The sequence below is a fragment of the Schistocerca gregaria genome, chromosome 9 (genome assembly GCF_023897955.1).
Source record: "Schistocerca gregaria isolate iqSchGreg1 chromosome 9, iqSchGreg1.2, whole genome shotgun sequence".
Lineage (NCBI taxonomy): Eukaryota > Metazoa > Arthropoda > Insecta > Orthoptera > Acrididae > Schistocerca > Schistocerca gregaria.
This window is the reverse complement of record NC_064928.1, coordinates 117,782,324-117,799,446: the sequence shown is the minus strand read 5'-3', so window position 1 is coordinate 117,799,446 and position 17,123 is coordinate 117,782,324. Positions and strand designations below refer to the sequence as shown.

Here is a 17,123-nt window from a genome sequence, read left to right as displayed (position 1 = left end):
CTGTAAGTAACTCAAAAATTGAAAAAAAAAACAGATTTTCAGCCCAGGAATTCAATCCCACGACTCTCGGGTTGTTATTTTGTTCTCTTTCCGTTGTACCAAACTCTACGCTGAACCCACGCTATCATAGATGGCTCATGCCTCGCCCACGTCGCAGAAAGAAAAAAAAGCCATTTCTTTTAAACGCATAGCCATATGGAGTTACCACTACTGTCACTTACGTCTCTGGCTGAGCCCTGCATAAACCACAAATCTGGACGCAACCGGTGATGACGGGAAGGCTTGGTCCCTTTGAAAAGTAACAGTACATTGCAGGAGGTTGGTACAACCGTACCAACCGGGGGAGAAAGGTGTGTTGGCTTAAAACATGTGTGGATAAAGATCTTACGTTAGGATCGCAAATTGTCTTTACTGATTGTTCCGGCTCATTAACGAGCCATCTAAAGATCAACCTGAAATGTTGTTCAGTGATTTTTTTTTAGCTAGGTGCCCCTAGTTAAATAAAATTCTAGGATTTTATTTAACTGGCCGACTTATCTCTAAAAAAAATACGAGGTTGTGCAAGGACATCAGCAGAAACCGGTAATTCAGTAAAGAATTGGAGTAAGATTTTTACCCACACATGTTTTAAATCAACAGACCGCATCTCTCCCCCAGTTGGTAATGTGAAAGAATAACGTCTACGACATTCGAGGACACTTTAGCAGATATGTCTGTTACTCGTTTACGATTGTACCAACCTCCTCCAATGTGCTGTTATTTTACAAAGAGACAAAGCCCACCCGTCATCACCGATTTTCATTACTTGCATATGTTGCACACTCATAAATGATGCTTTATCCTAATTCACTTAGCTAGCGCGACCGTAACTTCTTCCTCTGAGTCATTACTAAACTCGTGCATTGCCAACTGCTACGCGAGACGTCAAACCGCAACGTCAGTATTGTGCAGGAACTGCTGGCAACCAGTCTCCCAATATTCTCCAAAACACAGAAAGGTAGATAAACTGTCAGAGCCATGTGGTCATCAGCGATGATAAAACAACGTCTGTGAGACAATGCACACTGGGATAGTCAAGGCATCCTACTTGCCAACATGAACAGAAGTGACGGCGTCTCCTTATGGAATCAAAGTTTATCTGGCGTCTGTCCTTACATAAGCTTTGTCTGCCATCGTCTAAATCTGCGTGTGTTGTCAACAATCGAAGTATACCTTGAAAACTCCGACGCGATTTTACTAGATTATACGTTGTTGACTTAATGAGAGCAAAAGTAAAGTATATTTTTCGAGAGCTGTGGAGCTGACGTTCCCTCCACGGCCGAGCGCTCGTGAAACCGGTCGCTTTTTCCCCTGACAGGGATGCATCACCCCCAGTCCGGACCGTTCTGCGTATCAGCGACATCAACTGGGAACACTTTAATGATTTTAGTACAGGGTGTCCGGGCTAGAGGTACGCAAAATCATCTGTCCACATTTCAGTACCTATGTCAGTTTACAAATTAATTAGTTCAACATTGAAACTAAGGACTAATTTTTATGCATGTTGGTGCAATTCAATGTGGGGACCGTTTATTGCTCGACAGATGGTGAAACGGTAGTCCACTTCTCGCCACATGTCCGCAAGCATTATATGTGTCATAGCTAGGGGCAAAAAATTTCTAGAAAACAATAACGCGCAAAATAACACGAAATTAATTATTTTTAAGACGAAATTTGTAATTTTCCAATGCCTAAAACTGTCATAACAACAAGGACGGAAATGTACTACTATCCTGATAGTTACTGAATGTTAAAACTGCATTTTAGCTTCTTATCTGCTCAAGATTGGGGTTCGTGTATGATCTTAAAACAAAAGTTCATTTACTGTGTAACGAACTCTGTTTTTGCGAAGTAAATAGCACTGAATTTAGCAAAAGAACGCCACCATATTTGGCGAAAATACCAACGAATTTGGCAAAAAATATGGAATTCAGTAAAAAACATCGTCTTGGTTTAGAAGGACACCGATTTTACAAAAGACAACAACGATGTTCGCAAAAACAAAATACATAATTTGGTAAAAGACACAACCAATTTTGCAAAAAACACCGAATTTGGTAAAAACGCCAAATTTCGCAATAACACGAAATTTGGCAAAGGTAACAACACTGAATGTGGCAAAAAATAACACCGAATTAAAAAAAAAAAAACACCAAATTATATCATGGAAGAAAACTATTTTTAGCTGTCGCTAGTTATGGCCCTGACTGCGAAACTATGGTTTGCTGCTTTAATTTTGGACACAGCCGTATATCGTTCCTCAGCTTACTATTTAATGTGGAACTCTGCAGCTGTGTATATTTTCAGTGTTTTTAGGTATTCAACAGTCACACTGTCTCCGTTACTGGAGATTCTATGCACCATGATTAAGCAGATTACCTGTTACGTTGTATTGCAGTATCGACATCCGTAGCCTTGCATTCTCGATATTTCATTCTCTGTATATCGATTTATGTTCCACTATTACGTTTAATTTGTGTTGCGTCGGTTTGTCCACTTTTTTATGTTATACTACGACCATATTACTTTTAACTTCATGACAATGTCATTATCAATGTTTATTAGTTTGTTGTTCGAGAATTTCATAATAGATTTTTATTATTTTTACTCCTTGCCAATCGGAATACGCATTGCATAGTTTCCTTTTGGCATTTGTTCTGCATCAGCTCTTCCTCAGTTAACATCTTTCGTAAAGTAACGTGGTGTTAACGCAGTTAGTAACGGGTGGCACTTGGGAGAAAATGTGGGGATGGGGCCGTGTTTTGAACTACGAATTTTTTCTATCGTCATTCGCGTTCTCGATGTTCGTTCTGGCGGCTGCCAATCTGTGACGTGTGCGTGACCTCAGCCACATCTCTGTACGCTAAGGTACTTCTGTGGTGCAGAAATTGGCGTTCAACGGCATTCATGCCTTGACCTTACTTACTTTCTTAGGCCGTGCCACATATCGTGTCGTTTGCAGTCAGTTCATACGTTTCATTAGGCTGACAATGAGTGTTTATTTGCTGTTATGTTCATGATTTTGTCTTTTAGGTCCCGTTGAGCTAGTGCAGTACTGCTTATAAAAAAACCTTTTCATGCTTCACCCACACGGAACCTCGTACGTTACTTGATAAATTTACTGGATTTTTTACATGTCTAGTACGATTTTCTCGTACGCAATCAAGGTATGACATAATATTCACATTTTATGGCCCCTTTTACTGTTAATTAATTGTCTACAGGATGACTCACAAAGATATGCAAATATTTTTTAATATGTTATTCTACAAGTAAAACTAAAGAAAGAAGTTTATATAAACACAGGTCCGCAAAGTGTTTGCTTACTGAGTTACGGCTAATAAAATATTTTACCTGAAATTTAGCAATCTCGTTAATATGAAGTCATCGCAAAACTGTACGAGGCTAAAGTAAAGCACGATTTCCATTTACTATGTTGTTATTGGTCTGGTGAATCTAATAAAACATGTCCCAGACATGTGTCAGCAGTAGTTTTCCAGAACATGCCGAGAAGCAAACACGTAATTTCGTAAAATTTTTAATTTATTAACTACTTCAGGAAATGAAATGTATTTGTGTAACTGCCGATTAGTGTTTAACCAATTGCACAACTCCGAGCGAAAGGCAGAATCTCCCGGAAGTAAATGAGGCACTTTTTGTTTACGATAATGACACACATTATTGTACTTCAGTGTGCGCCATAGCTTAGATTGTGAAATGCCTCATCGTTGAGAGATAAAGTACCCGGGCCACTTTGAATGGCATCCGTAATGTCATCATCGTCTTCACGTATCGAGCGCTCGTACTGATTGTGAACGATAGGTACAGAACCGGTCTCCCGTAACATTCTAAATACTCAGCTAATGGTTCGTGCAATCGGAATCCTCCGAGATCGATAACGTAAGCGATATTCATTAACTGCAGCCATAACATTGCCGTCACATTTGCTATAAATAAACGCTATATCGAGGTATTCCTCTGTCGTAAATTTGAAAGGCATCCCTATTTCATAAATAATCTACAAACTACAACAGTTACTACGGGCTTTCACTTAGACACACTGTTCTTATTATACTCTTTCACTGAACAATACAGAAAACCAACTCGTTTCAAGATTAGGAAACGATTGAAACAACTCACTAACGGCTGCCAACAATGACATAAACGTTTCTACATTCTCAATGGAAACCAAACAAATTTACTTGTACAGTACTCACTGCTCCTCTGCAGGTTCTGGAAAACTACTGCACATACTCGTCTGGGACATATTTTATTACATTCCCCAGACCAGTAACAACGTCCTTTACTTTAACCTCTTATAGTTTTGCGATGACTTTATATACGTGAATTGGCTAAATTTCAGGCAAAATCTTTTATTAGCAGTAACTAACTATGTTCACAAACCGTCTTTTATTTGCCGTAAGTTCGTAAATAAACATTTACGGACTTATGTTTATACGAACTTTTTCCTTTAGTTTCACTTGTACGAGGTGCATTCAAGTGCTAAGGCCTCCGATTTATTTTTCTAATTAACTACTCACCCGAAATCGATGAAACTGGCGTTACTTCTCGACGTAATCGCCCTGCAGACGTACACATTTTTCACAACGTTGACGCCATGATTGCATGGCAGCGGCGGAGGCTTCTTTAGGAGTCTGTTTTGACCACTGGAAAATCGCTGAGGCAACAGCAGCACGGCTGGTGAATGTGCGGCCACGAAGAGTGTCATTCATTGTTGGAAAAAGCCAAAAGTCACTAGGAGCCAGGTCACGTGAGTAGGGAGCATGAGGAATCACTTCAAAGTTGTTATCACGAAGAAACTGTTGCGTGACATTAGCTCGATGTGCGGGTGCGTTGTCTTGGTGAAACAGCACACGCGTAGCCCTTCTCGGACGTTTTTGCTGCAGTGCAGGAAGGAATTTGTTCTTCAAAGCATTTTCGTAGGATGCACCTGTTACCGTAGTGCCCTTTGGAACGCAATGGGTAAGGATTACGCCCTCGCTGTCCCAGAACATGGACACCATCATTTTTTCAGCACTGGCGGTTACCCGAAATGTTTTTGGTGGCGGTGAATCTGTGTGCTTCCATTGAGCTGACTGGCGCTTTGTTTCTGGGTTGAAAAATGGCATCAACGTCTCATCCATTGTCACAACCGACGAAAACAAAGTCCCATTCATGCTGTCGTTGCGCGTCAACATTGCTTGGCAACTTGCCACAAGGGCAGCCGTGTGGTCGTCCGTCAGCATTTCTTGGCACCCACCTGGATGACACTTTTCGCATTTTCAGGTCGTCATGCAAGATTCTGTGTACAGAACCCACAGAAATGCCAAGTCTGGAGGCGATCTGTTCAACAGTCATTCGGCAATCCCCCCAAACAATTCTCTCCATTTTCTCGACCATGTCGTCAGACCGGCTTGTGCGAGCCCGAGGTTGTTTCGGTTTGTTGTCACACGATGTTCTGCCTTCATTAAACTGTCGCACCCACGAACGCGTTTTCGACACCTCCGTAACTCCATCACTATATGTCTCCTTCAACTGTCGATGAATTTCAGTTGGTTTCACACTACGCTGCTCAAGTAAGGAAAACGTCGCCATTTTAAGTATTTAAAACAGTTCTCATTCTCGCCGCTGGCAGTAAAATTCCATCTACCGTGCAGTGCTGCCATCTCTGGGACATCTTGACAATGAACGCGGCCTCATTTTAAAACAATGCGCATGTTTCTATCTCTTTCCAGTCCGGAGAAAAAAAATTGGAAGCCTTAGAACTTGAATGCCCTTCGTAGAATTACATATTAATATATTTCCAGACCTTCGTGAATCACACTGTACAACATCCCTTTCAGTTTCCCTTTTTTGTGGCGCTTGGAGATGAGATCTTATCCTGAATCTGGGTTATCCAAGTAAAGTATTGGTCAAAAACATTTGGATCAGATCTGTTCCTCATGAAATGCTATCGTGACTTGTCTGATTAGTGGGGACCAGTCTTGCAAGGGCCCCCAGAGCGGACCCGAACGGAGGCCATGTTTGACAAATGCCGGTGCTGTTCACAGACGATGATGGTGCGGCCTTGGCGGCGGAGCTTGTCGCTGCTGCGGCTGACTTCAGAGGGCCGCGCCATCTTAATGTACTATGCGCACCTGCGGAAGAGTGTAGAGGAGGCCATCGCCCTGAGGTCGGCGGCCACTGAGGAGGGACCAGCCAAGACGCGGCGGCGTCTGCTCGAGACGCTGGTGAAACCTGGTGGGGAGACCGTCCTCCCAGTCTCCGAGGTCCGGGACGAGGTGAGCCGTAGGCGGCTGAGCTGGTGCCGCGCTGTTCTCCTAATTACTCTCTAATCACACCTCACAATGCTTATCCTCCACTCACTTCTCCTTCTTCACTTCATCCTCTTTCTTGTCGTCCTCTTCCTTCTCCTTGCAGTCTGCTTTATTCTCCCATTGTTTTCTTCTATTGTGTTGACTTCTACTTCTTCCTCCTCTTCTTCTCCAACCTGACTCTTTTTCCCTGCTTTCTTTCCCCACTTCTTAATTATTCTTCTTATTATTACAGGGTTAGTCTAAAGGACGGACCCACGTTCAAAAATCCAAAATGAACAAGCTTTATACCAATGAAAAGAGGAACTTTGAAAGATCTTGGCTGGTGGCGGCGGGCGGGCGGTGATGGTTTCAGAAGCGGCCGATAGATTTGGCGCGACAATAGGGCCATCTAAAGAGCCTGTATAGGGAGAGATTGGCCAACCTGACGATACGGCGGCCATTTTTCTGCCAAACTGCCGGCGATACTTTTGAATGGCCAGTAGTGGAGTAGTGGAGTACACACTCAAAGAACCAGAACAGCAACGAAGGCAGCCATAAACATGAATTTTAGTGCCTTGTGCCGGTATAATGCCATTGGACAGAGCACGACAAGGTAATGGTTTTCTCGTTTTCAACAGGATGGTTCTGACGTTAGTGGCTCTGCACACTCAGGAACGCCTTCGCGGTTTGATGAAGATCAAGATTGTTTATATTACCCGGTGCAATATCATCGATATTTAATATCTATGTTATTGCCTAGAACATTGGCACTAGAGCACATGTCAACCACTGTTTTTTTAACTCTTCGTCTTTTTAACAATATTTCTTTTTTCACGTTGTTCTTTTTATTGCTTTTTACTACTGTAACACTTTTTATACTTTATAAGCTTATTACAGACTTAAACTATTGTATCCCCCTTTTATTTTCGCTGTTTCAATTAATTGTTGAAAACTAGTGTATGCTGACATGAGCGACATCTGGTCAACGTACTACACAAACATCTTGTGGCTACTGTACGGCAGCTAGTTTTAGACAGTAGTTTTACTGACAACAAGACTCGTGCGTGTGATGTGATTTATATGTATTTGACGATGCTGGTGCTGATTCCGCATTTAACAGTTGACAATGCCACGATGGCTGCAGTGCATTAGGGCTTTGTTTTTATGAGACAAGTATGCCTCTTCACATTTAAAGTGCACAAATGTAAATTTTGTCAGTACTACTTTTCAGTATGCTCTATGTATTGTTCTTAAGCTGTATACAGTTTGCGAGTAAATTTATATTTTTCCCATTTTTGCTGCAGATCTGATGATCTGCATTAAAGACCGAAACCGGTAATCTGTTAAACAGAAAATATTGTGACCATGGACGTAAATTAAGGGAAACTTATTACATATATGGATCACTGTGATTTTTCGCGACGATGTCGCAGCTTGTGTCAATATACAAGGCTTGCCAAAAAAGTAATGCACCGCATTTTCTTTTTTCGCAGCCAAAACAGCGCTACGAATGCGGAACGTTTCATACGTATTATTTGAAGGCTCCAGAATGAGCGCTCCAAGTTTCCGTCACTTCCGACAGATAGCGTAGCTGCAGGATAGTTTCAAGATCGTGTCTGTAGGCGATGTACGTTACAAGGAACGTGCCGTCATTGAATTTCTCACTCCAGAGAAACAAACTGTGGGTAATATTCCGAAACGCTTATGCAAGGTCTATGGAGCATCTGTTAGTCGTTGGGCACAGATGGTGTGGTCATGAGGAGGCGGTTCGGCAGAGCTCCACGATCTGCACAGGTCGGGGAAGCCATCCACGGCTGTCGCACGTAACGCATTGCACCGAGCTGATGTTGCCATTCTCCATTAAAGGAAGCCATTCGTGGAAGACATTCTCAGGACGACGACGAGGTGATTCATACAGTCAAGCACTGGCTCCGCCACCAGGGCAAGGATTTGTATCGACAGGGCATACACGCCATTATTTCGTGCTGGAGGAAGGCTATAGAAGGGGATGGAGATGACGTGGATGAGTTTTAATTAGGTTCAATAAAGAATTGTTGAAGAAAAAAGTTCGGTGCATTACTTTCTGGGCAGCCTTCGTACGAAGGTGGTTTGATAAGTCTGATAAAAAACCAAAAAAAAATATTTCTTTCGTAGACAACTCAAATTACTACTGCACATCTTCTCGCTTAAAGGATATGCACTTGGCCCTTCGATCGTCCACCTCTTTCTTCCCATTTGGAAAATAGATTTTCTCAAACCCGGTGAAATACTTGTTTACTACAAGTATCACTTCCTGATTTGATGAAAATTTCTTCGCAGCAGGCCAATGTTTCAAGTTAGGAGCAGGAACAAGCCACTGGGGGCTAAGTCTGATGAAGAGGGTGGGTGAAGAAACAATTCAAAACCCCGTTCATTCAGCTTCGCCATTGTTATCGCTGATGTATGGGATGGTGCTTTATCCTGGTGAGGGAGTACTTTTTCCCCTGCCAGCCTTTTTCTTCAGCCGACCCAAGTTTGAAACGATTCAGCAATGAAGCACGATAGTGCTCAGTTATGGTTCCGCCTTTTTATGAGTATTATTCCGAAAAGTCATCTTACCAGCTGACAAAAGACTGTGCCTCCATCGGTGCACTTTTAGCATCTTTTGCCACTTGTCTTGACTACAATTTTGAGTCTGATGTGTAATGACAGATGTGGCTTGCATCAACATTCGCGGATCGGCGTAAAAAGTCTTGCGGATTGCGATTAAGCGTCGCCAGACGCTGTGACGAAATATTGTGCCACCTGCGCTTCCGGTCGACTGTAAGAAATCGTAGCACCGACCTCGCACACACCTACGTAGCCAGTTCTCCGTGTAGGATATTATGCACTATGCCTAACGAATATTTATGCGTCGCTCGTGCACTTCCACACCAGGGGTTTTGTCAGTGGTTTCCTTTGCAGTGACCTCAATTGAACCGCCAGAGTGGTTGTCCGATGACGTTTAACATCGTTAATCCAGAAGTAAAAATCTTCAGTGATGGCGCAGAGCCTGCGTGAATTTCATCCAGTTCTGTTTTGATTTGTGTGGAAGTCTAACTCTTCAAATGAAAGTGTTTAATCACAGCATGAAACTCGATTTTCTCCATTTTCAATCGCAGGAGACACACCGGCTAATACAGACGGCTATCATCAATGAACCGTTTGCTGTGGATTGTTCCGATCCTTGGATTAATCAGGCTAATCGCCTAAAACAAATTATAGTCTGAAATAACCAGCAAAAATGGGCCTAAATATGTAATAAATTTTGTATCGGAACTGTATACTGTCCCAGTTGTTTCATTTCGATAATTCTCACCAAAGCAGTAGTACAAATCAAATTTACGTTGCAGTAATTTTAATTGTAAATGATCTCCTCAATATGGCCACTATAAATGGAAGCATATCAAAATGTGCTACAGCAGGAAGCTCAATTTCCGCGCGGACTGTTGCTTTGAACGCTATGTGTGACTCCTATAATGCACTGTATTCGTGTAAGTTCTGTAGTACATCACTAGAGTTGTCTGTTTTGAAGTAGCATTGGCAAAGTCACTAGTACTTGCGCCCTCCACCCACCAAAACAGAAAGAAGGCTGTGGTGTGACGCAGGAACCTCTGGGGCCAAAAGGGCTAAGGTACACCCGGCTCTTACAGCCCAGTGAATGAGCAGTGGCGCGGCGCTGCGTCTACGCTGGTGCAGTACGAACTCCCTGGCGTTAGTATGCGTGGTGCGGCACGCGCTGGGGCGTTGTGCGCCGGTTTAAAACGACGGAGCGACTGTTGCACACGAAATACCGGGGGCAGAAACAGGGTTTCCGTGGTCGCACGCCCGAACTTAAATGACCCCTCAGTAAGTAATGTGTCCGGCCTTCTCTCTGCTGTTCCTTCTGATGCGACGCTTCCCCGTGGTTCTCTCAATCGTTGTCGGTGTTTCTGTTCTGCCTCCATCGCCCTGGGTGGCCGTCATTGCTTCCCACACAGCTCTTGTAGAGTGCACGCAGACTGTGCCCATTGTGGTTCCAAGACTTATGACCTAAGATGTTGAGTCCCATAGTGCTCAGAGCCATTTGAACCATTTGTGTGTACCGAAGGTCTTACAGCACGCACACCACACACACTGGAATAGCAAGACAGTCAAAGAGGTCCAGGTAGATACCGACAGGGCCGTGGAGCCATTGACGAGGTGCCACAGATTCTTGACTGGATTTAAATACAGAGAATGTTGTGGCCAGGGAAGACCGGTAAACTCACTCTCGTGTTGTCTGAAGCGATCACGTACATTGCGAGCTGTGTGGCACGTTCCATTGCCAACGTGCTGTGGGCAAACAAACTGCATGTAGGGGTGCACAGCGCCCGCAAGGATAGATTCATACACTCCTGGAAATGGAAAAAAGAATACATTGACACCGGTGTGTCAGACACACCATACTTGGACCGGACACTGCGAGAGGGCTGTACAAGCAATGATCACACGCACGGCACAGAGGACACACCAGGAACCGCGGTGTTGGCCGTCGAATGGCGCTAGCTGCGCAGCATTTGTGCACCGCCGCCGTCAGTGTCAGCCAGTTTTCCGTGGCATACGGAGCTCCATCGCAGTCTTCAACACTGGTAGCATGCCGCGACAGCGTGGACGTGAACCGTATGTGCAGGTGACGGACTTTGAGCGAGGGCGTCTAGTGGGCATGCGGGAGGCCGGGTGGACGTACCGCCGAATTGCTCAACACGTGGGGCGTGAGGTCTCCACAGTACATCGATGTTGTCGCCAGTGGTCGGCGGAAGGTCCACGTGCCCGTCGACCTGGGACCGGACCGCAGCGACGCACGGATGCACGCCAAGACCGTAGGATCCTACGCAGTGCCGTAGGGGACCGCACCGCCACTTCCCAGCAAATTAGGGACACTGTTGCACCTGGGGTATCGGAAAGGACCATTCGCAACCGTCTCCATGAAGCTGGGCTACGGTCCCGCACACCGTTAGACGGTCTTCCGCTTACGCCCCAACATCGTGCAGCCCGCCTCCAGTGGTGTCGCGACATCGAATGGAGACGTGTCGTCTTCAGCGATGAGAGTCGCTTCTGCCTTGGTGCCAATGATGGTCGTATGCGTGTTTGGCGCCGTGCAGGTGAGCGCCACAATCAGGACTGCATGCGACCGAGGCACACAGGGCCAACACCCGGCATCATGGTGTGGGGAGCGATCTGCTACACTGGCCGTACGCCTCTGGTGATCGTCGACGGGACACTGAATAGTGCACGGTACATCCAAACCGTCATCGAACCCATCGTTCTACCATTCCTAGACCGGCAAGGGAACTTGCTGTTCCAACAGGACAATGCACGTCCGCATGTATCCCGTGCCACCCAACGTGCTCTAGAAGGTGTAAGTCAACTACCCTGGCCAGCAAGATCTCCGGATCTGTCCCCCATTGAGCATGTTTGGGACTGGATGAAGCGTCGTCTCACGCGGTCTGCACGTCCAGCACGAACGCTGGTCCAACTGAGGCGCCAGGTGGAAATGGCATGGCAAGCCGTTCCACAGGACTACATCCAGCATCTCTACGATCGTCTCCATGGGAGAATAGCAGCCTGCATTGCTGCGAAAGGTGGATATACACTGTACTAGTGCCGACATTGTGCATGCTCTGTTGCCTGTGTCTATGTGCCTGTGGTTCCATCAGTGTGATCATGTGATGTATCTGACCCCAGGAATGTGTCAATAAAGTTTCCCCTTCCTGGGACAATGAATTCACGGTGTTCTTATTTCAATTTCCAGGAGTGTATTTTTGTTGATCCTTTGTGCCTTCCAGATTGCCGTGATCACCCAGGGAATGGCAGGAAAGAATTCCCCAGGCCATAACACTTCTCCCTTGTTCACTTTCAGACGTCACATGTGTTACACGCCAACGGCCATCTGTCAGATGGAGCAGAAAACTGTCATCCATGTGGAAAGGTGTCTGTGGCCACTCGGTGGACGCACAGTTGCACTACTCTCATGCAAATTGCAGCCTTCGTTGAAGGGAAACAGCAGCCAGCACGACGGCGTGAACCAGGCACCTGGTGAGGAGGCCGATACGCAGCAGCATCCGGTGAACGGCCGTTGAGGAGACACCGTTGGTGGCCCCCTGGGCAGTAAGTTGCTTGATGGTTGAAAGTCCATTCGGCTGCACGTATCTCTGCAGCCGTCCCTCACCCCTGTCATCTATGGCCCGTGGTGTACCACAGTTACCTCGTCCCCAGGTTTGGATAGCTCCATTTCGCCATGCATGGTATACAAGGCGTACGTGAACTGTTGTCCACAGCTCGTGGTCCAGTGATGCCTGTGGATCACAAGGTCTGGGGTTCGATTCCTGGTCTGGTTGGAGATTTTCTGTGCCCGGGAACTGGGTGTTTGTGTTGTACTGAACATTTCATCATCATCATTCGTGACAGTGGCTAAATAGGATTCTGTAAAAATTGGACTGAGTACAAATTGAGATTTCGTACAGGCTCTGATGGCCGTGCAGTTGAGTGCCCCACAAACCAAACATCACCACGTGAACAGTTTACAAACTTAATCATTTCAGAAATGCTTCCATCCTTCCACCCTTGATCCTAAATCCCACGACCATGGCCGTTTGAACGTCGCTTCGCTTACGCATGACGATTGCGCTGTTTTCCGGTCCGGCCCACTTTATAGACCATCCACTTCACCGTCCGTTAGTGGTTATTGCACGTCGGAGTCGGACGTAGGCTGTGGGCACATTAATGTGACTGAACTGTATACAACATGGGATGAGGAAGTTCTGTGCAGGAAAGAAATATGTGGCAAACGCAAAGAACAAGGGCAGGGTGATAGAATATACGAATAACAAACATGGTACTAAAGGGAACCATGCGAATTTCCCCTCATTTCGATTTTATTCGTAGTGAAAGGTGGCGTGGGAGACGATTTGGACTTCAACAGATGTAAACAGGAAAACGCAAAACTGAACCGTTTCCGAAAAAATGCAGTTTTAAAATTGTGGAGGTGCTCATTTTCAATGTACGGTCGCTAGCATGCGACGATCCTGCTGCTGAATTGGTATAGAAGCATACTTATTGCCGTTGTGTAGAAGTACTGTTTAAAGGCTTCTAACCCCTTTCCCTTCCGTCCTCCCGCTTCCACCTTCTATTTACATAGAACGCCAACTTGCAACAGCTGTGAAATGCAACTACAGAGCTAACATTTATCTCGCTCGGCTGTGAACTCTTGGAGGAAGGGGGGGGGGGGGGAGGGAGGGGAGGGGGGGGGGGAAGCGACCGTACAAGTTATGCAGCGTGTTTCACAATTCGTGTTACGGACTTCTGGAGGGGGCTCAGTAGATCATGTTTCACACATGAACCCACGTTCATAACGGTTCGTCTCTATGTTACAAGGAGAAAAGAGCTACTCAGACGGGCGCTAAATATTTCTTACACAGCTCGCCTGTCATGGTAAATTACTCACAATCACGAATGGAACGAAGATGACATGTCACGTGATGTCCTCTGTTTCCACCTGCCTTGTGTTCACGCTTCCTGGTGATGCGTCGGTTCACATCCCGGTGACTACAGTAGTACTGTAGTGAGAGGATGACCGAGCACACGTTCGCAGAGTGCACGGATACGGTGTTAATTTATAGAGACGCTCGCAGTAGTGGAAGAGTGGCTTCACGTCCGAGCCACGTGTACTTTTCGAATCGTGACACTCCATCACACGCCTTGTTTGCCACAGAAGAACACTTGCTGCGCGAAAGTTCACAATCGACAGAGCAAACTGGCGTGTTACAAGATGGCGGCGCAATGTCTTACTATAAGAGGAGGTGCTTCGTAAAGTTGAAGAGGACCCATCGATGAGTACTCGAGCCACTGCACGTGACTTGGATGTCTCTCACTCGTCTGTGTGTTCTGCACGGACACCAACACCACCCGTATACCTTCAGAAAGCACACAATACGCTCCCGGCGGATTTCGTGCCATTTGTCTATTTCTATACTTGGTTTTCACGCCATTGTGTGGATTTACCTCAGTTTCCAAGGCAAATTTTGTTCACCGACGAACCGCACTTCAGGAGGGAAGGTCTTATGAATGCTGAAAACCAACCACATTCGAGATGAAGAAAACCCCAAAGGCACTTGTACACAAAGATTTCAGCATACCTCCGGTACCAACGTTCAGCTACTCGTATCCGCGAAGGTCGTGTGACTGTCCCGTATATCCTTGTTTCCCACCTAACGGTGTCAGGTTCCCTATATTCCTACAACAACTGATAGCGGAGTTTAAGGAAGATGCGCCACTGGACATTCGGCACGAATTGTGGTTCCAGCCCGATGGCGTGGCAATTCATTTTGTAGTTCGCGCCCGAAATCACGTGAGAGCAGTTTACGGGGACAGGTGGATCAGTCGAGGCGGATCACATGCTCGACAACCGCGGTCCCCAGATTTAACCCCTTCGGAGTTGTTCTTGTAGGGTCACATGAAGAGTCCTGTCTACGAGACCGCTGTCCAGTCGAAGGAAGATCTGGTTCCACAGATCGTGGCTGCGGAAGGAGTGATCAACCTCACACCACGCATGTTGGACACAGTTTATGCAAACTCACTGCGCAGATACACTGTGCGCACCAAACTTGGTAGTCGTCATATCGAACAGCTGTTACAACACCACAGTTAATAGGAGTGAAATCTGTACATATTGTTTTCTTTGTGACATAGAAACGAACCATTTCTGGACATTGGTTCCTTTGTCAAACTTGATCTACTGCGGCCATCTCGTGATCGTCGGCTGATACTCGTATCCGAGTCTTCATTTCTCTCCTGAGATTTCCTTTGTGACGGTTCAGGCGTGGAAGTGTCGTTGATGGCTTAGCAATCCAATCCTAGCGTGGAACAGGTGGCCACAGACATTACAGGTGATGGAATATGGAGGACGTGGCTGAGCCTGGAGGAGTTTACGTCTCTGGCGTTTGTCATTCTCCATTCTTCGACGTTCCAGCTCAATGTTTTGAAAAACATTTGAGGTAACTGAGCGCCAGCGACTTCGATCTTCTGCTATTGTTGACCAGCTATTCGGATCGATGTTCACGTTTTTCAGATTTTTCTTGTACTGATCCTTATAACTTTTGAGAGGGGCACGTCGTGGCCTTTTTCCTATGCTCACTTCGCTGTACAGCATTTGGCGTGGAAGTGTGTCATTTTTCATCCGCTGGACATGTCTGACCCATCTGAGTTGATGCCCAATGATAAGAGCTTCCATGCTATATATTTTTGCTTTATCAAGAACAGTCGCGTTGGATATGAAGTCATCCCATTTCAGGTTCATGATATATCTTGGCTTCTGTTGGTAGAAGCGTTCCAGTTTCTTCAGATCACAGCAATATGACGTCCAGGTTCCGCAACCATATAGCAGGTTGGAAATGACTATAGGTTTGTACACCATCAGATTGGTGTAAAGTGTTAGGTCTTTATTCAGGAAGATACGCTTTGTAAGACGTCCAAATGCTACATGGGCAGCATGTAATCTATTCTCCTCATCTTTTCCAGATGAGCAGTTGCTTCCTAGGTATGGGAAATTGTCCTCTTTAGAACCTTTTTGAAGGAGTCTGGACTGGCTATCTAAAACGTCTGGGAGTGAGCAACAGAAATTGTGAACCTCCCAGTATAAGGTCGCTTAAAATTTTCAAATCGGAATCTCATGAAGAAGGTTGAGAGTTGCGTCTCCCTATTTGCACACGTTGACGTCCTATTTGTGCCCTACACATCCTGTCAGTATGAATCAAATCGGTAAGGGGAAGTTCGTACAGTCCCCTCGTGAGCTTAATGTCCCCAACCGATGGACGGTTCACATCACCAGTGTCTGAAGTTCTCAGTTCATAAGACTCTGTGGAGAGGTTTGGAATTTAAGCCAGGATATCAGCGCAGAGACCGGTGATCAGGGGGTTTATGCCACGACACTATGCCCTTCGCTGTCAGGACAATGGGAAGGCAGGCGACAGTAAGTGGTGGACCCACTCGATAACAAGCCCAGTTAGGGCCATTGTTGTGAGAACATTGAAACTGTGTGCTGGACCGAGTCTCGAACTCGAGACCTTTGCCCTCCGCGGGCAAGTGCTCGACTGGCTGAACTACCCAAGCACGACTCACGACCCGTTCTCACAGCTTTACTTTCGCCAGTGACTCGTCTCCTACCGTCCTGAGGATGCGTCGTGAGTCGTGCTTGGGTAGCTCAATTGGCAGAGTACTTGCCCGCAAAAGGCAAAGGTCCCGAGTTCGACTCTCCGCCCGGCACTCAGTTTTAATCTGCCAGGAAATTTCATAAGTTTAGAGTCATAACTCACATGCTCCAAAATAATGAAAGTTGAGATGCCGACGTATTCTCATATAGCTTTATGCAAAGAACATAATTCACGAAACAATTATTCACATTTGGTACAAGATACTTGAGAAAACCGGTGTTAAACTTCATGGTTAGTTTCAAAAGTCTCTTGATCCGCTGGAATCTTGTTTCTCCCCTACATCAACTTGACCAATCTGCGATTAGCTCACTCGGCTCCATTTTCTTGTGTAGTAGTAAATATTGATGCCAGTGGAGTGTGTTTTCTGTCCTGTTCAGTTATTTTGGGGACGTAATTCAATATAGTGGTTGGAATAAAACTGATTTGAGACACAACTGATGGAAGAAAACGTTTCACCCGTTGGAGAAAGAGGAAGGACAAAGAAACGTCCACAGCATCCATAAATGTCGAAGCCAAATGAATGATGTTAGAATATCCTGTT

General features: G+C 45.7%; 1 protein-coding gene across 5 annotated transcripts in view; it reads left to right on the top strand.

Annotated features, from left to right (window-relative positions):
* Positions 1 to 17,123, top strand: part of LOC126291889 (cytochrome P450 4C1-like) — a 139,353-nt gene that overhangs the window by 103,315 nt on the left and 18,915 nt on the right. For all 5 annotated transcript variants that reach the window (XM_049985614.1, XM_049985613.1, XM_049985617.1 and 2 more), the window contains one exon: positions 6,090 to 6,320. In XM_049985614.1, coding sequence (XP_049841571.1) covers positions 6,090 to 6,320 — 231 coding nt within the window. The remainder of the gene's footprint in view (positions 1 to 6,089; positions 6,321 to 17,123) is intronic.